This window comes from Leptidea sinapis, chromosome 9, assembly GCF_905404315.1.
Source record: "Leptidea sinapis chromosome 9, ilLepSina1.1, whole genome shotgun sequence".
Lineage (NCBI taxonomy): Eukaryota > Metazoa > Arthropoda > Insecta > Lepidoptera > Pieridae > Leptidea > Leptidea sinapis.
The window spans coordinates 9,425,318-9,446,733 of record NC_066273.1 but is presented as its reverse complement, the minus strand read 5'-3'; the positions used below and the strand labels follow the sequence as shown (position 1 = coordinate 9,446,733).

The 21,416-nt window shown below is 36.2% G+C and overlaps 2 protein-coding genes across 5 annotated transcripts; both read left to right on the top strand.

Moving 5' to 3' along the window:
* Positions 1-357: 357 nt before the first annotated feature.
* LOC126966257 (uncharacterized) lies at positions 358-9,167 on the top strand. Of its 4 annotated transcripts, none has more exons than XM_050810235.1 (2): positions 358-1,150; positions 8,636-9,167. In XM_050810235.1, the coding sequence occupies exons 1-2, from the start codon at positions 442-444 to the stop codon at positions 8,875-8,877; spliced, it is 951 nt and encodes a 316-aa protein (XP_050666192.1). In that variant the 5' UTR covers positions 358-441; the 3' UTR covers positions 8,878-9,167. The 4 variants fall into 4 exon arrangements, with proteins under 4 accessions (XP_050666192.1, XP_050666191.1, XP_050666188.1 ...); XM_050810234.1 differs by having other exon boundaries at positions 359-1,090; positions 8,576-9,167; XM_050810231.1 differs by having other exon boundaries at positions 362-821; positions 8,307-9,167.
* A 5,319-nt stretch (positions 9,168-14,486) lies between these two features.
* LOC126966258 (cysteine synthase B-like) lies at positions 14,487-15,812 on the top strand. Its single transcript, XM_050810236.1, has one exon. The coding sequence runs from the start codon at positions 14,558-14,560 to the stop codon at positions 15,506-15,508; it is 951 nt and encodes a 316-aa protein (XP_050666193.1). The 5' UTR covers positions 14,487-14,557; the 3' UTR covers positions 15,509-15,812.
* The last annotated feature ends 5,604 nt before the right edge of the window (positions 15,813-21,416 follow it).

The following is a 21,416-nucleotide window of genomic DNA, read 5'->3' as shown; positions in this document are numbered from 1 at the left end:
AGGTGAAAAGTGTGCTTACATTGTCTTTAAGCACACTTTTGCCGTTCCGCTATCAGACTGCGAATGATATATTCATAATATGTAAATGTACCTATATAGAATGTCATTGGTCCTAGCACCTGTTTAAATATTCTTTAGGTTTCTATTTATAAATTAATTAAAGAAATAATCATATCCGTTGTTATGCAAAAAAACGATTCTATAAATATTTTCTGTAATCTCATTATCAATATAAATTCATGATTTTACTAAAATAATCTCCATAAATATACCGAATCACCTTTGTAGATTATTAAGTGCTTGTGTCATACTTGATAAAATAACGAAAGGAGGTATATAAGAGGTTGTAATAAATTTATTTAAAGTATTCCACAAGCGAGCGTTGGTCAGACTGAGCTTTACAATACTCACATTGTTGCAAGACTAACTCTTACTAAAAATATGGCTGAAATAATTCAAGAAGATATTAAATCCTCCGCATTGGAGCTAATCGGAAACACTCCATTGCTAGCTTTAGACCGACTTCACCCAGGACCCGGACGTCTCCTGGTAAAATGTGAATTCATGAACCCTGGTGGTTCAATTAAATGCAGATCGTCCTACAATATGATACAGAAGGCGCGAGAGAGGGGAACTTTGAAACCAGGCGGTATGGTCATTGAAATGACATCGGGAAATCAAGGAAGCGGGCTAGCTGTCGTCAGTGCTGTGTTGGGCCATGAACTAGTAGTTCATACGTCAAGTGGTAACTCTCACCAGCGAGCTGTACATATAGAGGCTTTGGGTACAAAATGCATCAAACATCCCCAAGTTGAAGGAACCTATGGTAACGTGACATTGGCTGATATAAACGTTGCTAGAGAAGCGGCTGAAAAGATGGCTAAAGAGACAGGTGCATATTTCATTTTACAGTTTGAAAACCCCGATAATGTTGGAGCTCATATTGAGACAACTGGGCCAGAAATATGGAGACAAACCGGACACCGTGTTGATGCTTTCGTGGCCGCCGTCGGTACTTCTGGAACGTTTGTAGGTATTTCCAGTTATTTGAAAGGGAAAAATCCTGAGATTAAATGTTTCGTAGCAGAACCTGAAGGATGTGAACCAATAAAAGGTACTCCAATTGTAAAGCCAAAACATATTCTACAAGGTTCAAGCTATGGAGAGGTTCCCAAACTATTTAAATATGAATATTATGATGGCACTATAACTGTAACCGACGAAGAAGCTCTGCAATACCAGAAACTGATCGGATCAAAGGAAGGCCTGTACGTTGGATACACAAGCGGCGCTAACGTCGCTGCAGCTGCAAAACTACTGAACTCTGGAAAACTACCAAAAGATGCTAGGGTTGTAACAATTTTATGTGATACTGGCTTAAAGTATCCCTAAAGTATATTTTGATGTAGTTAACAACTTTTAAATTAAATCTTTATTATTCACTCTTGCGGTATGGAGCGTTTTAGACCTCGAACTAAAACTGTCGCTGTGGCGGTACGATACCTAGTAACGCTAAAAACTAAAATAGTCTTAAAAAGTACTTACAAAATACAAAGAATTGTATTTGGAATCAAATATTTGTTTTATATTTAATGTAAGATTTAAATCAGCCTAGCTATCCAACGCGGAAATGCTGCCAGTATTCTTGGTACGCTTCCACGTACATAATGATAGTTTTAATTTTATGTAGTCATAATAGTGTATATATAGTTATAAGGTTTGCTTTGTTTGAATAAATGAAAACGAATGTTAGATTTTTTTTATTTTTAATTACGAATAGAGTAATTTAAAGAAAGTATAGTTTGTAAGTATAATAAAAAAAACGTGGTTTCATGCATACCATTCAACACTCGATAAAGAAATGTTTTGCACATATTTCAGTGAATTGAAATAAAACATCGGTGACTCTAATTTTCTTTTATTTTTGTTTTTATACTACTTTGTAACGTCTGCGATATGTTTTTCGTTGAAACAATTGAGGCAGAAATATTTGTTGTACCTAACTAGACTCACAATCACGCTCAAAAAATGTCTGAAGCAAAACTCTGCCTACGCATCTATTGGTAGTTTTCCAATAACAGAGCATAATGCCGAATTGTGCTGATGATTAATTGAAACATGAATTAGTTTTAAAATGCACCAGCAGAGTGCGTGTGTTCTAAATTCAGTGTTGAAAAAAATATTCATAGAGTTAGCAATCTAATAAGAAAATAAGATGTTGTCTACTTCATTTTGATAAATATGTTCATTTGTAATGTTGACAAAACTATATTTCTGTTCAATAAATTTGTGTATACTTTAGAATTCTAAAATGAAATTGTATTCATATTTTAAATATGGTATATAAAATTAAATAGTCATTGTTTGTACCTTCATAAAATTTAGTTTTATTTGTTTAGAGAATTGGTAACAAGACCATCAGCTCAAACCAAAATACAATAAACGAAGAATATTTAAATCATTTTTCGGTAAATTTGTACCTTTATCCATACTTAAATTTTATTTAACACAGTCTGAATTAAGTTTTAGTATTTCTAAAAAACTACGAGGCTTTTAAAATTTTTTAAAAATTTTAAAAATTTAAAGCTTTTAAAAATTTTTCAACAACAATATTACTACCGATAGTAAATAAAATTTGGATCAATGCCAACTTATAGAAAAATAAACATAAATCTGCCACTGAGTTGATATCTATTCTACGTTGCTGTAGTTGGAACACTTAACGTTGAGCATTATGCCACATAATGCGTCTAGTGCTGTAATTGGAAAACAGTCATTACCTAGACAAATTTTGAAGTTATACCTACTTCTTTTGGCGCGATGGAGAAAAATGATGAGAGGGAATTTTTACGATGCGCGCGCACACCAACACCTGAAATCTACATCGTGAAGTTAGTTCTAGGTGGCATGAAAATCGATAACTATGTTCAAGTTGTATATTCTAGTATTGAAACAGTGTGAATAAATAAATATTATTTTGGTGTTTTTATTAAATCAATTTCATATACGACTGTGATAGTATTTACTAATAACTTAACTATTTATAAATATTTGATTTATTTTTCCATAAGCCAAAGAAGTGTAACTTCTAACGCGTATACATAAGTACACACACTCTTTTTTTCGTTCTGTTGGTTCTTCGACTACGCTTTGAATATAACGCCATGCAATGACAAAGTGTTCAGTGGTTCAAACTTTTCGGTCAATGATTTATTATGACTTTCGTTGTGGGCTTACTCAACAACAAAGCTATAATCGGCTGCAATTAGCATTTCTTAATGAAGCCCCATCTCGTGCCACTATTTACAATTGGTTTATCGAGTTTAAGCGTGGACGTAGCAATCTCAATGATCATCTGCGTGAGGGACGTCCTTTAACAGCGACTACTGAAGATAACATCAGTGCTGTGCGCCGCGTGATAGAGGAAGATAAGAGAGTGACCTATCAGCAGATACGGGCAAGCCTAGGCATCGGTATGAGTCAAGTTAAAAAAATATTACACGAACATTTAGGCGACAGGAAGCTTTGTACCAGATGGGTTCCCCATACTTTAACCGACGACCAGAAACACCTTCGCATGGTCTGGTGTCGCCAAATGTTAGATAAGTTCAACGGCGGTGACTCAAATGCTGTATTTGACATCGTTACAGGTGATGAAAGCTAGATTGCTACGAATCCGAAACCAAAAGACAATCAGCTCAGTGGGTGTTTCCTTTCGAGGAGGTACTAAGGTAAAGAAAGGAAGAAGTAAAGGAAAAAAGATGATTGCCTCATTCTTTGGTCGGAAAGTTCATTTCGCGATAGTTGTGCTAGAAGATGGAAGGACAGTTACTGCAGACTGGTATGTCAATCGCTGTTTGCCTGATGTCTTGGAAAAAATTCGACAGCAGCGCCCTTGAAGCAGGATCCTCCTTCACCACGACAATGCTTCAGCACACTCCACAAAACAGACTGTTGAATATTTGACTATGGCAGGTGTCGAGATAATGAGCCATGCAGTCCTGACCTGGTGCCCTGCGACTTTTATTTATTCTCAAGAACTAAATAAAGATTAAATTGGAGGTATTTGCTTTACGAGCCCTGAAGATGCGGTGAAAGCATACGAAAATGCCATAGAAGAATGGAAGAATGGGCCCACTGCTTTTCTCAGTGGTTCCATCGAATGCGACGATGTGTAGAGAGGAACGCAGATTACTTCGAAAACCAATAAAAGTACTGCTCACTTTCTACATTAAGCCGTTATTCATTTTCTAAACATTTTCAGTGTTACCTAGGTATATCGAGAGACGTTCAGTTTCGTGGTGACTTGGAAGAGAAGGCCAAACTGCCCTCGAAAAAGCTTGGCGTACTCAGTAGGGCGAGACAGTACATCACTATAAGCTACTGCCTGCAACAATATAAGGCGCCTCACCTGGAGTACCGTTTTCACCCCTTTGCGGGAGCTCCCCAGTATCAGCTTCTTCAATTTGACCGCATACAACGAAGAGCGGCTATCATCGACGATCAAGTCATCCCCGATCGGCTTGACTCTTTGGTGATCACGGGGAGTGCTCAGAGAAGCTAGTTGTAAGGGTTGATTCCAGCGGTCAAATTCCACCACCAGACATTACGTCAAAATGCAAAACACCACCCGCAATCACATTGACGTCTGGTATTCTACAACGACGCGTTTTTCAATAAATTTGTTGCCACGCACAGCCACTTTGTGTAATCAATTACCGGCTGCTGTTTTTCCAAACCGATAGGACTTAGGGACCTTCAAGAAAAGGGCACCTTTAGCGGATGTGATGACGGTTGCCTCACCACTGCCATGTCGTATCGACCCGGAAACACCGCACAAGGAAGTTTCAATTATTTGATTTAAGTAATTATCAGATTTGCTGATATTCTAACAAGTTCGATAGAGTTATCGGGGACTAATCTCTGCTCTACATGTTGGCCAATGTAGATATGTGCCAACATTGGCAAAGTGTTGGTAAAACTGTCCACATTATGGATATACGATAAATTTTCCACAGTTGCAGTTAATATGGCTATATACGTTAAAATGATTTGCGTGTATTTATCTAACATTTTATGTTTAGAGGAGGTGATTACAAAGTTGGATTCACTAAATACAAAAAACAAAACAAAGCCAATACGGGCAGTGACTTGTCTTAACCCCTAATAAAGCGCAAGCCTATGTGAAAGTAATTATAAAATTGAAGATTAATTTAGGGTAAAAGGTACCACTGATTTCAAAAAATTATATTTCAAGAGGAGGGGGAGAAGGCAACCCCCATTTCCCCTTGCCTGATTCTATCTGTGCGCTCCGTGTCGAAGTGGGGAGATAATAGTTTTTTTTTTCGAGAGGTGGAAACACAGTAATATATCGGACTCGACACCCCTTACCGACTAAAACCTCCTCTATGCTGTTGGCTCTGAAGGCTTTTATAGCGACATAGGACATGGGCCGTGGAAGCCGCAAAGACTACGCAACAACAGTCGCGGGGCGTCTCCTAAGGAGACTCGAACCTCGGACCGGCCGTGTGCTTATGGGAAGGAGAGAGAATGAAAATGACGATGAAAAGATGAGAAGAACACACTCGCCGAGATAATAGTCCTTGCCTTAACAGGCATAACTGTCTATAAATTTACAAAGACATAACTGTCCTTGTAAATTTATAGTGTATTTGTTGGTGCAGTAATGTCCTCAAATGGCGACCACGACCGGAAGACGTAGGTAGGCATCCGGAAGATGGACCGACGATCTGGTCAAGATCTGGCAATCTTGGGGGGAGGCTTTTGTCCAACAGTGGAGATCTTCCGGCTGAAATGGTAATGATAAAATGAGATTTATTTGTTTTAAAATATTAATTTTAAATGGAAAACGACAAATATGAACTCATTTCTTTATTGACAACATGAAATTTTAATTAATCGTGTAATTTAAAACAACGACTGTACATATTTTGTAAAATATTATCGTATTTGTACTAAACAAAGTGCTACTTGACAGGTTGAGCGCAATATTTAATTTTCTTTTCGTCGTAATTTTTCTTTGCATTTAGAGATATGCATAAAAATTCACATATAATTTTTGAATAACTACCAAATCCACCAACAGACATCTGGATCAAAATCAGTTACAAGTATACTATTCACGTATTACCCATAGATATTCTAATGTACTAACACAAAGGATATTTAAGACCGGCAGCCACTTCATCTATATCATCATTCTTTGCCTGTACCTATATATGAATAAGAATAAATTAACGATAATATCGAGTGAACATGTTTCACTGATTAATTGATAATAATTAACTCAACCCTATTACTCTGAACTTGTTAGCGGACGTCTCCAGCTATTATATTGTTTTGATGGTCCTAATTTTAATATTTAACGTAAGCTCTTCAAACAGTCTTTGTACAACCGTTTCAAGTTACAAAGGCAATGGTACCTAGTCTCTATCTATATTCTATTCGTTGTTTATTTGAAGCGTGTATCCAAAATTTTCACCTTGTTTAATAAAACAACAGTTAAAGGTACTGCTTTTCACCTTAGGCCGTCAGGACGATGTTACCTATACAAGATAGTATGGGCGGCGGTGGTCACCTACCTCAGTTGACCAGCACGCTCGTATGTCTTCCTCTTCTATAATAATACATGCTGCACTCCTGTTAAGGCTTGGTCACACTATCGTCCTTCAGTATTCACTTCACCACCTGAAACTCCATCCCCCCCGGTAGGGCATTTCTGGTCTCGCTGAGCGGGTCAAATAACGCTAAAGGTCATTCGCGCCTAAATTAGGTTTATGGTACAAACCTACCTACTCGGTCAGTTAAGTGGATTTAAAAGCTGCTGAAACCTAAAATCTTTGCTAAGTTGTTTCCATCTTGCTGCTAGGCAACGCATGAAAACAGGCCAGTTTTATTACTTTGATGTGCATGACAGCTACGTCTTACACTCGCGATACTTCAGACACTTTGTTTAAGTGTACGTGCGTTTGCTGAAAGTAGAAACTAACAGTTCGCCGCTATTTTTTCGACGTGCTCGCAGCTGTCACAGTCTGTTATACTATTATTAGTACTTATAAATTATCTAAGCCTAAAATATTAGCCTAAATGCCAACATTATTAAATATATTATATTAATATTTGATGTGATAGAATGGCATTAATATACATATATGCATATGATTTAATTAAGAGTCAAATGTAATTTTAATAAACTTTATTACTGTAGGTATGTACTTTAGACTACCGAGTGTATTTGAGGATAATAATAATTATTGTAATCGGGAAAAAAAAATCTTTGTGAAAAGAAGTGCGAATAAAATGAAATTTGAATACATACTTAGAAGCGGCACAATTGGCAGAGCGATTTTGACGTTAAAGTAAGCTGTCAATTTTTAACGAATAACCGCTCCACTTGTTTGTGGTATGAATGCTGACAACCATTTTTTTTAATACTGAGTTACTTTGTTTGCGTTTAATTTCTTTTATATTACGTTACAATAGAGACAATCGAGTAAAATTACCATCAGAACTGCGAAAGTACATTTTTTAATTATAGGTATTTACATTTTTTTATTTTAACCGGGACCCACGATCTGATTAATAGACTCTATTTATACATCAGCTATAATCATGATGATAAATTAAAAATATACAATATCAATGAATGTTTGCTGTAATAAAGTAATCTCATTATCAATAATAATTCATGATTTTGACTAAAATAATCCTCATAAATATATCGAATCACCTTTCAGATCATTTATCAGATTATTTAGTGCTTGTGTCATACTTGATAAAATGACTAGAGGAGGTATATAAGAGGTTGTAATTGATTTATTGAAAGTATTCCACAGGTGAGCGACAGTTGGTCAGACTGAGCTTTACAATACTCGCATTGTTACAAGACTAACTCTTACTAAAAATATGTCTGAAATAATTCAAGAAGATATTAAATCCTCCGCATTGGAGCTCATCGGAAACACTCCATTGCTTGCTTTGGACAGACTTCACCCTGGACCCGGACGTATTCTGGTAAAATGTGAATTTATGAACCCTGGTGGTTCAATTAAATGCAGATCGTCCTACAATATGATACAGAAGGCAAGGGAAAGAGGAACTTTGAAACCAGGCGGTATGGTAATTGAGATGACATCGGGAAATCAAGGAAGCGGGCTAGCTGTCGTCAGTGCTGTGTTAGGCCATGAACTAGTAGTTCATACGTCAAGTGGTAACTCTCACCAGCGAGCTGTACATATAGAGGCTTTGGGTACAAAATGCATTAAGCATCCCCAAGTTGAAGGAACTTATGGTAACGTGACATTGGCTGATATAAACGTTGCTAGAGAAGCGGCTGAAAAGATGACTAAAGAGACAGGTGCATATTTCATTTTACAGTTTGAAAACCCTGATAATGTTGGAGCTCATATTGAGACAACTGGGCCAGAAATATGGAGACAAACCGGACACAATGTTGATGCTTTTGTGGCCGCCGTCGGTACTTCTGGAACGTTTGTTGGTATTTCCAGTTATTTGAAAGGAAAAAATCCTGATATTAAATGTTTCGTAGCAGAACCTGAAGGATGTGAACCAATAAAAGGTACTCCAATTGTAAAGCCAAAACATATTCTACAAGGTTCAAGCTATGGAGAGGTTCCCAAACTATTTAATTATGAGTATTATGATGGCACTATAACTGTAACCGACGAAGAAGCTCTGCAATACCAGAAACTGATCGGATCAAAGGAAGGCCTGTACGTTGGATACACAAGCGGTGCTAACGTCGCTGCAGCTGCAAAACTACTGAACTCTGGAAAACTCCCAAAAGATGCTAGGGTTGTAACAATTTTATGTGATACTGGTTTAAAGTATCCCTAAGGTATATTTTAATATAGTTTAATTCTTTCTGGAGGCTCAAGGCCTAGTAACGGTAAAAAACTAATATACTTACTTATAAAAGTACTTCTTTTGTATAAACACATTTAAAAACAATCAATTTTATTAATTTATTGTAAATGACGAGAGCTATCTAAATTTGAAGACGAATGAATTTGTGTATAGTTTGTAAGTAAAATAAAAAAGAGTACTCATGCATCCCATCCCACACTCAATAACGGAATGTTTTGCACATATTTTAGTGATTCGAAATAAATATATCGATAAGTTAATTTTTATTTTATTTATGGTTTAATAATACTTCGTAACGGCTCCGATATGTTTTTCGTTGAAACAATAGAGGTAGATATATTTGTTGCACTCAACACATTCTGGGTGAATTTTTTTTGTCAGCCTCTCGACCATATCAAAGCTGGCACATTTTCTACTCCTTGAACCCTTTTTGAATTCATGTTTTATAGATTTTTATATGCGAGTTCTAAGAAAAAAGACTTATAATATTAATAGTATTTGTGTGTATGTACTTTCCCAGCACTAAAAAGGCGTCTGATCTATCTGCATAGAGATACAAGCGTATTTTGTGAGTAGTGTTGTAAAATTACCTATTTCAATCTCCAAGCTTTTAATAATTTGCTCCACAAATTATCTAATAATATTATTTTGTTATGAATAGGTAATTGCGTAATTTTACTAACCACAAAACAGTGATTGTAACTATATTTATAGAAATCCTCTATTAAATATTCTAATACAGTTAGCTTATTGCCAACACTAAACACCCAATTTAATATAACCATTACATCATCCAATTTACGAATCTTGTAATGAAATTCAGTACAACAATATGTGATACTATATCACGCGTAGACTCGTGTGATAAACCCACATTCGGGTTTTAATACTCCTTATTACACAACAGTTGCATAAATAATAAATCGTGCTTAGAACGTCTGCCCCTGAGTTGATGCCGGTGCTAACGCGTTTATTCCTGCACTCTTATTCCAAAGGCGTAGTCGCTGAGTCATGGAAGTCAGCCCTTGTCCATCCGATCCAAAAAAAGGAGACAGTTCGGATCCGGCAAACTACAGGCATATTGCTATTACCTCCCTGCTCTCCAAAATCATGGAGAGCATAATTAGACGCCAGGTTTTAGTATACCTAGAGGGTCACCAGTTGATCAACGACCGACAATACGGCTTTCACCATGGTCGGTCGGCAGGTGATCTTTTGGTATACCTATCACATAGATGGGCGGCGGCTATTGAACGCAAGGCGGAAGGCCTGGCAGTTAGCCTGGATATAGCGAAGGCCTTTGATCGTGTATGGCACAAGGCGCTCCTCTCAAAACTTCCATCATTTGGGCTTCCCGAGAGCTTATGCAAGTGGACCTCCAGCTTCCTCACTGGTCGTAGCATATATGTCGTTGTCGACGGTTTTTGCTCGAATCCAAAGCCCGTGAACGCTGAAGTGCCCCAAGGCTGTGTGCTATCTCCCACGCTGTTTCTTCTGCATATCAATGATATGTTGGACACCTCCAACATACATTGCTATGCAGACGACAGCACTGGTGATGCCGTATACACGGGCCATGCAAGTCTCTCTCGGGAAAACGTCGACCAGTGCCGGGAGAAACTTGTGTCTTCTATCGAGTCCTCTCTCGAGAAGGTCGCGGAATGAGGTAAATTGAACCTTGTCTAATTCAACCCCCAGAAGACTCAAGTTTGCGCGTTTACCACAAAAAAATCCCCATTTACCGTATCACCGCTCTTCGATAACACTATCCTAAAAGCCTCGCCTTGTATCGGAATACTGGGTCTCGAAATCTCTAGCGATTGCCAATTCCATGGCCATCTGGAGGGCAAAGCCAAATTGGCTTCTAAGAAGCTGGGCGACCTCAAAAGAGCACGGCAATACTTCAATCCGGCCCACATTCTAGCGATCTACAAAGCGCAGGTCCGGCCACACATGGAGTATTGCTGTCATCTGTGGTCTGGCGCACCCCAGTATCAGCTCGATCCATTTGACCGCGTGCAACGCAGAGCAGCTCGAATTGTCGGGGACCCAGTGCTCTGTGAACGGCTAGATCACTTGGCGTTGCATAGAGACGTCACTTCATTGTGTGTCTTCTACCGCATTTATCACGGGGAGTGTTCCGAAGAGGTCTTCAACCTGATTCCCGCCGCCGAATTCCACCTTCGCACGACACGCCACAAGTTAGGATATCATCCCCACCATCTGGATGTGTGGCGGTCCTCCACAGTGCGGTTTTTAAGAAGCTTTCTCCCTCGTGCTACAAAGCTGTGGAATGAGCTTCCTTGTGCGGTGTTTCCGGGACGATACGACATGGGTACTTCAAAAAAGCGCGTACACCTTCCTTAAAGGTCGGCAACGCTCTTGTGATTCCTCTGGTGTTGCAAGAGTATGTGGGCGGCGGTGATCACTTAACACCAGGTGACCCGTACGCTTGTTTGTCCTCCTATTTCATAAAAAAAAATCCGTATAAAAATAATTCATAGTATGATTACATGAATTAAAAACTATTGGTTGAATTACTGATACATAATTGAGGAAATAGGTTGGACAAAACCAGCTCCTGCATCCCGTAATCCCAGCGATGTATATCTACGTCTCTCGCTTTCACCACACCACCAAGGCCTCCGACATTGTTCAGTACTTGGTGGAGAAGACAAGGTTCCGGTTGGGGGTGGAAAAGTTGGTGACGCGTCGCGCAGTAGACTTCAACTCTTTTGTTGTTCGCGTCCCGACAGAACATATATCAACCTTCCAGGACGTGCACCTGGGGCCGAAGGGGGTCGTGTTCCGCAAGTATCGCGGACGTCGCCGACCGCCGGAAGCTACAGAACCCGCGCCTCACATCGCCGCGTAAATGTGACGTAGATTTAAGTTATATATCATATATATGTTAGACTATAAGTTATTTATTTTATGGGCCATGTAGCCTGAAATAAAGGAATTATTATTATTATAAGTAACCAGTGTGATAGTACTTAATACTTATTAAATCCATAATTAATTACATCGTCATACGATAAATATCGGGTGCTTAGTTTTTATTTAGGTAATAATATATTGGTATCAAAAGAAATTTCGTATTTTTTTTATATATACAGCATGACGTTATAATTACGACATTAAATGCATGAATCGTAAAAAAGAAATTCTAAAATTTTAAGTAAATAATTGAAATATTAAAAACAGAAAACAGGCCAGGTTTATTACTTTAGTGGGCATGACAGGCTCTGTTTTATTCTCGTGATATTTATGTCATTTTGTGTGTGTGCATTGCTCAAAATAGCGGCTAGCTAAAGTTTTTCAGATTAAAGGGGGTACCTACATTTGGTAGAGATATTGAAGACAGTTGAAAGGTTCATTGTTCATTTAGAAAATCCTTATGTTATCAAAAACTATAGTTGTATTTTAAACTTTTTTTATGGAAAAAGAGGATGAGCGTATGTATACCTCCAACATTCTCTTGCAACACCAGGGGATTCACAGGAGCGTTGATGACCTTTAAGGACGCGCTTTTTAAAGTAACTATGAAATTTTATTAATGAAAATTTATTATTTTATTATTAATAAACTGTTTATAATTATGAGGAGGTAGAAATTCTTTTGACATATAAAGCTTAAGACCATATAATATACGATATAATGATAGAGACCCTCAAACTTAGAGTACCACATACTTCTTCAATGGCAGGCAATGTATCTCTTGACCTCATGTACCTATTGCAGATCAAAAAGCTAAGTGGCCGGCTTGTTTTCAGTTTCCATGAGTTTAAAAAAAAAAATGTAAAATATTCATAACTAAGGCACAGGTTTTATTAAATAACGCAGAGGCTAGCCGAAGGCGTGCTCAAAATAGCATTTAATTTATTCGACATTGTGACAAACGAAGGTCAGTTTTTGTGTCTAATAACAAGCTTCGGCCGATACTTTATAAATATTTGTTGCCATATATGATTATTTAAGGGAGAATTAATTGTGTAACTAGTACCCCCGTAACCGCACACACACTAGCATAACGGTGCTTCACTTGCTAATATCACGGCGCGGATTCCTTCTTTTTTTACTCGTCCGTGAAGTTACCTAACTATTACATAGTTGGATACTTTAATTAGTTTAAGTTGTAAGTAATTTCTAAAAACTATTTAATAGCTATTTTTGGAGGCTTTTAACTGGCCCATATGTAAACATGTCAACATAATATGTTTTTGTATTGATGTCTGTTAGCCACCATATGAAAATAAAATAAAATTATTGATCAATGGTATGATATGGTTAAGCCCGTTAAGCCACACTTAGATGAGTGGGAGCAAATGTTTTCTAATATTTTTGTTCCATGTCGAATATTAATAGGTACATAGTTATAATCTACTAGCAGTTCGCAAATATACGCGTCACACCTAAAAAGATCGCGCGCAAGAAACACAGCGGACATTTTTTTCGGGGTAAAAATTTTTATAGGCGCCGCGTTTCCTTTTAGGATATTGAATGAGACTGGCCTGTCATGCTCGGCTATCAGTTAAAGCAAAATTTGCCGGAATAATTTATACACAGATTATTTTAATTTCGATACTCCAGGTACTAAAAATCAAACAGCATGTATCTTCCATAGTGCACTCCCGCATACTCGCCTTGTTTGGACATGTATCATGATGAGGTGGCCAGTCCATAGAAAGACTTATCATCCACGGTAAAATGGAAGGTATATTAAAAAAATTATAATTTATGAATATTATGTTTTTGTAACCACCTCGCCTTGATGAAGTTTGTGAACACGCAAACGGTCTTAAACAATTATTTTCGTAATACATATTGCGGGGTTCTGTTGTCTTGCTAAGTTGATTTACCCGAATAATACAAGTTTATTTTTCCTCATGGCTAATATTATTGACCTACATATATACATTCCTCAAATTATTGGGAGGCAACAGCCAATATTTTATAGATATACTAGCTGACCCAGCAAACGTTGTATTGCCAATATTAAAATCGCGATACAAAAGTAACTGTTGATCGTAGATGGGTGAAAATTTGAAGTTGTATGTATTTTTTAATGCTGACTCATAATCAAAAATGTCAAAAGAATAAAAAAAAATCGTGTGGACCACCCTTAACATTTAGGGGGATGAGAAATAGATGTTATCCGATTGTCAGACCTACCCAATATGCACTCAAAATTTCATGAGAATCGGTCAAGTAGTTTCGGAGGAGTTCAATGTTTAACACCATGACACGAGAATTTTATATATTAGAGATTAGATAAACGCACGAAAATACAGACAAAATGTCTGAAAATGATAAGTATATCCATAATAATACCTAAATAGTATAAAATATTGTGTTTAATATTAAATAGTTTTATCTCAAACTTTATCAATGTACAGACGTCCGTTCATATTGTTATTTATTTAATAAATAATATTCACGAATCTCTCGACTCGCAAGTGTATATTTTTTGCTCTTCTAGATAGTTGATAGAACTTGAAGAGGATATATTGTTTGTTGTAGATAATTCAGTTGTAATATTATCTCAGTAGCGAGCAGCAGATATTTATAGTGCGCTTTGTTTTACTCGTATTATTACAAGACTAATCTTAATAAATAAACTTAAGAAGTAATTAACAGTCTATCAAATATGTCTGAAGTGGTTCAAGAAGATATAAAATCCTCAGCATTGGAGCTCATCGGAAACACTCCATTGCTAGCGTTAGACATGCTTCATCCTGGACCCGGGCGTATTCTGGTAAAATGTGAATTTATGAACCCTGGTGCTTCACTTAAATGCAGATCGTCCTTGCATATGATACAAAGGGCGCGGGAGAGAGGAGATTTGAAAGCAGGCGGCAAAATCATTGAAGTGACTTCGGGTAACCAGGGATGCGGTCTCGCTGTTGTTAGTGCCGTGTTGGGTCATGAACTAGTAGCTCACATGTCAAGTGGTAACACTAGACAGCGTGCTATACACATGGAGGCTTTGGGTGCCACGTGTATCAAACATCCTCAAGTAGAAGGTTCGTACGGAAATGTAACATTTGCTGATGTATCTGTTGTTATAGAAAGAGCAACGAAAATGGCAGAAGAAACTGGATCATACTTTGTTGGTCAGTTGATGAACAACGATAACGTGGAAGCCCATTATTTATCAACTGGACCGGAAATATGGCGACAGTCGGGGCATCGTGTTGATGCATTTTTAACAACAGTTGGTACTGCAGGAACGTTTGTTGGTGTGTCCAAATATTTGAAAGAAATGAATCCCGAGTGCAAATGTTACGTCGTTGAGCCGGTGGGTTGTGAACCTATTAAAGGCTGTCCAATTGTAAAGCCAAAGCATATGTTGCAAGGTTCCAGTTACGGTATTGTACCTGATTTATTTAAATTTGAATATCTGGATGGAACTCTAACTGTCACCGACGCAGAGGCGCTGCAGTACCAGAAACTGATTGGAACTAAGGAAGGCTTGTACGTTGGATACACAAGTGGTGCACATGTCGCTGCAGCTGTGAAATTACTGAACTCGGGAAAGTTACACAAGGATGCATGGGTTGTGACAATTCTATGCGATACGGGTTTAAAATACACTTGACATATTTTGTGTGTTCTGTAATCGTAAATTAGTGGATTAATAATTAATACAATTTTTTTTGAAGTAAAACTTCTTTGGGCGTGACTACGAGTTAACTGGAAAACGAAAGTTACGACAAGATGGCGTAACGGAAGTCTGTTACGGCAAGATGGCGTCACGTTTCTGTATCATCCAGTTTTTGGTTTCTTCGTCCATTTTTAAGACAGGCAAAGGGTTGTTGCCCATACAGCCATATTCGTTAATATTCAATAAAAATGTCATATTTATTTGTGGTAATTAATAAACTCTCCATCAATTTCTTATTTTCAATTATTTTATTTAATGAATGAAAATTTTTAGAAACGTGCAAGTGGTATTATAAATTATAAATAGAATATAAAATGAATATAATAATCACTTAAATCAAACAGAACCTTTTACTCTCTCATTGATAAATAAGAATAATAGAGAAAATCAAGAACCTGATAATGACGTGGCCTGTAAAAAGTGATTATTTTCTAATGAACAATATCAATATAACCCTATATCATTCTTTTTAAAATAAATAAAGTCTCATGTGTTCAAATTATATAGTTATAAAAGATTTTATTCTAGGTAGAGAATGAAATTTCAACTTTGCTCAAAAGTTGAGCATATATCGTTAGCGTTTCCGAGAAAAAAAATAGCAAAAAATCTAACAATGGTCCTAGCTCTTCAGCAATACGTGAATGCTTAGTTGGTAACACGGCTTTAATGAATGTATATAAATATAATGTATTTATGTATCTATTAATTATTCGTAAAGTTAATTATTATTATTAAGTTTAACTTCAATCGCGCGTAAAGATTACACAGACACATTTTTTTAGATTTATCTTGGTATTGGGGTCAGTGTTCAGACATTAGGTATTTCTTGTAGTTGTAAAAAGGTAGATCTCATATCAGCGTAGTTTATAAAGCTAGACACGGACGAGTAAAAAAAGAAGGACTCCGCGCCGTGATATTAGCAAGTAAAGCACCGTTATGCTAGCGTGTGTGCGGTTACGGGGGATACTAGTTACAAAAATTTTTCTCCCTTAAATAATCATGTAATATATGATATGTGGCTATATGGCCACAAATACTTATATAGTATCGTTTTTACACTTTTTCACAATGCACGACGGGATTTTTAAAATATTTTATTCAGACACAAACTGATCTGTTACAGACGATGACAATTCTCATAATGGCCGCCTTTCGGCCTGTAGTAGTGTAAGTGTGTGTGTGCGGGCTATGTATTTACACGTTAATCGACTTGTTTTGGTGCTACACTGTTATGTAAGGCGACACGGAGTCATATTAGCTTATAGCGATACCAGAGCCAAGTGGAATACTGAATGAGTCTCACCATAGAAATCTAAACAAGAACAATTTTCATTTCGTCACACTCACTGCATACAACTTAAGTTATAACATTTACTATGTGTATTATATTCTATACTAGTATATTATTAGTTAATTTGAATAAAAATCAACGGTTTCAGTCAGTGGTTTCTCGACAAATTATGGTCTGAATAATAATTAATTAATTAATTATTAATTTTTTAATTAATTAATTAATGAATAATAATTAATTAATTAATTATTATTCAGACCATTATTAATTATTTAAACATACTTTAAAACTTATAATAAATGTAAAATATTATATATATACGTTGTGTGTGTGTGTTTGTATGTGTTTAATGCTTAGTAAATAGGTTGATAAGTAAATTGCTGTATAAGATGGGCGGTGGTTTTTTTTTACCTCAAAATTGCTTAAGGTCTAGGTAAAAGTCCTCACATAAGATTCCTGACGTTTTTTTCATGGACTAGGAGGACAAACGATCACGTAGGACGTTTCGTGAAGGCAGTTTTACATTTCTTCATCAAGCAAGAAGTAACATGCTTACTTCGACCGTTCCCAATATTCAGTATCTATTACTTGAGATAAAAATCGTATTTATCGTTGACTTTTCTGTCCCAATAAACTTACCGACGGTAACTCACCTTATCCGTGTACGCTGTCTGTCAATGGGACGACGTATAGCTTACTAGCGATATAAAGTATGGAAATTGCAATTCACGCGTCCCAATATAAGGCGATAAGAATGACTTATTGCGTATATTTGGACAGCTTCAGATTAGCTAATCACTTACAGTAGAAGGTAGTAATTTATCTCTTATCTGTAGATAGTATATTAGGAACGGCCGGGACCACCAGCGAGTAAAAATAGTGAAAGAACGCGTTCATATTATGGTGAGTTTAGTTTAAGTATCATACTGCGGAAAGTCTTCCACACCCTGCAACTATTCCAATCAACATCTCGTCATCGCTTTCTCAATGAAATATTTGGTAATAATTTTTCAATACCTATTACATTCTTAATTAATTAATCGTTTTGCCATCATTTGCACCCTATGCTGCACAAGTCCTTCAATATCCGAAGCGTTGCAAGCGTAATTACATAGCTATGTTATATATGTATGTAAATCTTAGGATGCACCAACACGGGTTGGTAAATGTAAAGATTTTATAAAAAAAAAATTTTTTTTGCTTTTACCATAAACGTTTGGACGGTTGGTAAGTGTTGATTTTGAAATAAAATGTTAATTTCAATTACCTTACAAAATTTTAATAACTTAGGTTCTGGATTGGTCTCCGCTACGCTCCAAATAGATACCGCACTACCTAAGAACAATAGCTATTTATTAAGAACTATTAGAAGATTTTTGCGTTGTATCTTAACACTCAATGCCATCTTACAAATTTTAACATACGTTTTGTGTTATTTTACATTGAATTTAATAAAATAAAAAATTCCGATGATATGTGATCCCAGGATCTTTCTTATTTCTTGTAGTATTCTTTTTACAATATATTATTTTTACAATTATTAGCATAGTTTAACAGCACATGTGGCACGTCAACGACACACATTGTTCGAGACTGGCTCGAGTACGCCCACTTGGGCGTAGTATTAATTGCTGCACTTTGCGACTACGCCTGCGGAAGATATCTTGTTGGAGCGCAGTGGAGACAAATACTTAATCTAAGGTTAAAAATAATGTATGTTAATTCAGTGGTTAATAAATTTTTGAATGTCATCATTTTTAATGAACATGTAAGTGTTACTTTTGTCATTTATTACAATAATGTTCATAAATAATCAATCATTCTAATCCTATTATAAAACTTCTATTAAACAAATCATATGTGATAATGTTGATATGATTAAAATCTATTAAAGTATTAGAAATCATTAAGATTGCACTCGGCAGGTTAGAGGTGCCCATGAATCTGGCAACATTACTCTGTATGACCATTCTTATGTTCTGACAGAGGTAAGTACCAGACCACATCGGTAAGGCGCCTGGATATTCAAATTCAAATATTTTTATTCAAAATAGGATATAAAATCACTTATTGAAAGTCAAAAACTACCACCCAAAGACCCTTTCCAAAAGAATGCCTCAGACCTGAGAACAAACATGCCTTAATAGCCTAGATAACTCTTTGATCTCCGATTAAGCCCAAGGATCCATCGTCTCCACCCCAAAGGGAATAAATAAGTATCCTTGACCGAGTGATGCACACTTCTTCCGCTTCAGGTTTTCGGCAGTCTTCGCTGCACCTGATGAGATGTGGAGTTAAGGGATCCAGGTCTGGGTAATACACACGACTTTCAATAAGGAGTACAATCTTACTCTTAACTTAGATACTAGTGTTATACAGGTGTTCTAGAAAGGATGAATAATCCTAGAGTGTCTAATAGTACGGCTGTCAGGCGACGTTAATCCATAAATAGATGCATTAGCGACTTATCTATAATGCGGACGGCAGATCCAGTGGTGCAGACTGTAGTGTAATGATGAACACACAGCCAATATCATAAAAAATATTACATATAAGTACTTCAAATTATAAATATATAAGAAATATATTTACTAATTCATATCATAGCTAATAAATTCTGAAATTTGAATAACTATTTTTAAATTAAATAATTACTTACAGATGAATGAATACTATTCACATTTTCTTAAAGGTAATAGACAAAGAGGATGTAAATACTACGTGATAAGGGGCGGGACTGCCTAAGCAAAAATTGAAATTTTGTTTAGTATGAAACGTGCAGTGATTTGATAGAAGTTTGAAATAGCAATAACAATACTATGGTACATGTCACTATGGCGACGAAGTATAATCCGGCTAAGTTTGAAAGCGAACAATGATTTCGGCTATCTCCGTTTTTACAAGATTATAGCCGTCATCTGTCAATTAATCAATGACTGCACGTTTCATACAATCGCTTTTTTCTTTGAGAGTTTCGCTAAGCTAGTAATAAAGTAAGTATAGATTATAAGCTTAAGAGCAATGTAACAGATAAGATCTAACAGAAAGTGTTGAAAAATAGATTAATTACGTTCAAACAGAATGATTAGCAATTATTTAATGTCAATAATACGTCATCTATGTATATAAAAATGAATTGCTGTTCGTTAGTCTCGCTAAAACTCGAGAACGGCTGGACCGATTTGGCTAATTTAGGTCTTGAATTATTTGTGGAAGTCCAGAGAAGGTTTAAAAGTTGAATAAATAGGAAAATTCTGCTAAATTAAATAAAAACAACAATTTTTTTTCCTTTGATGTGTCCATACATTATTTCTATGAAAGAATTTTTTGACGCACGGTTTGACAGTTCTGCTGTGAAACAATTTCATTACGACAGCAGGGTGCATATTTTACGAAGTAATTTTTGATGTTATTATATATATTATTGACAAATTCATATAAAAACATTATTTTATTTATTATATACAGAACAACGTCTGTCGGGTCAGCTAGTAATAAATATAAAGAACTATAAATATATGTTCTGATTGCGAGCTCATTCTGATAACGGAACTTTCTACATGAGGTCTGATTATAAAAATAATGTCATTAGACATTGGTATCAATTTATTCAAACAAATGAAATTTTATGATTATATTTACAATACTATCTATGATCACATTAAATTAAAACTATCATTGCGGGGAAGTGTACCAAGAATACTGGCAGCGTTGCCGCGTTGGATAGCTAGGCTGTTCCGTGTACCGAAATAGCTGACAGCACTTGGGTTACAAGTAGCCCTATTGAGGCGCGTAGATAGTACTTTGTACATTCTCCGCGCCTCTGGCCCCCACGGGCCAAGTATCTGGATACCAAAACGGCACAAAGATGTAACTCTACGAGAACGACATATTTGCGACGCTTAAAATTTGAAATTAAAACATGTTAAGGATCACGAATCGAAATCATAACTATCCTATCTCCCAAGTTGGATCAAACTACATATAGTATGCATTAATTAAAAACGGTTCAGAAGTTTAGGAGTTCATCGCAGATGAACAACGTGACACGAATTTTTATATATAAATTTATATATACAGAGTGTTTTGGCACTAAGTCGTAAAAGTGGTGGTCGCAACCAGACAATGATTCTTGTGAGTACGAAATAAAAACTATAGTATGTGATGCAGATTATTTAAATTTTTTAAATAAATTATCTCTATTTAATAGGTAGTCCGTTAAATTATAAAAAACCTAAAAGAAGAAATGTATTTCGTCGCAACAACTGAGAGCACTAGAATCGTTGTACAAGTAACAAGTACACTCACGCTACAAAGAGTGATAACTACACATTTACGAAAAAATATTTCGATAAAACCATTAAATCTTCTAAACTATTATTAAAGGTTTATTTATGTAAGTTATTAAATAAGCAACGTCTCTTTCATTTACTTCAGTAAGTTAACACCTGTCATTTACGTCGAGCACCTCATTGGTTATACAATGTTGCTAAGTACACTTTTCAGGCGTCGACAATTTTGTATGTTCCTTGAATACATTATTTTGTGGCA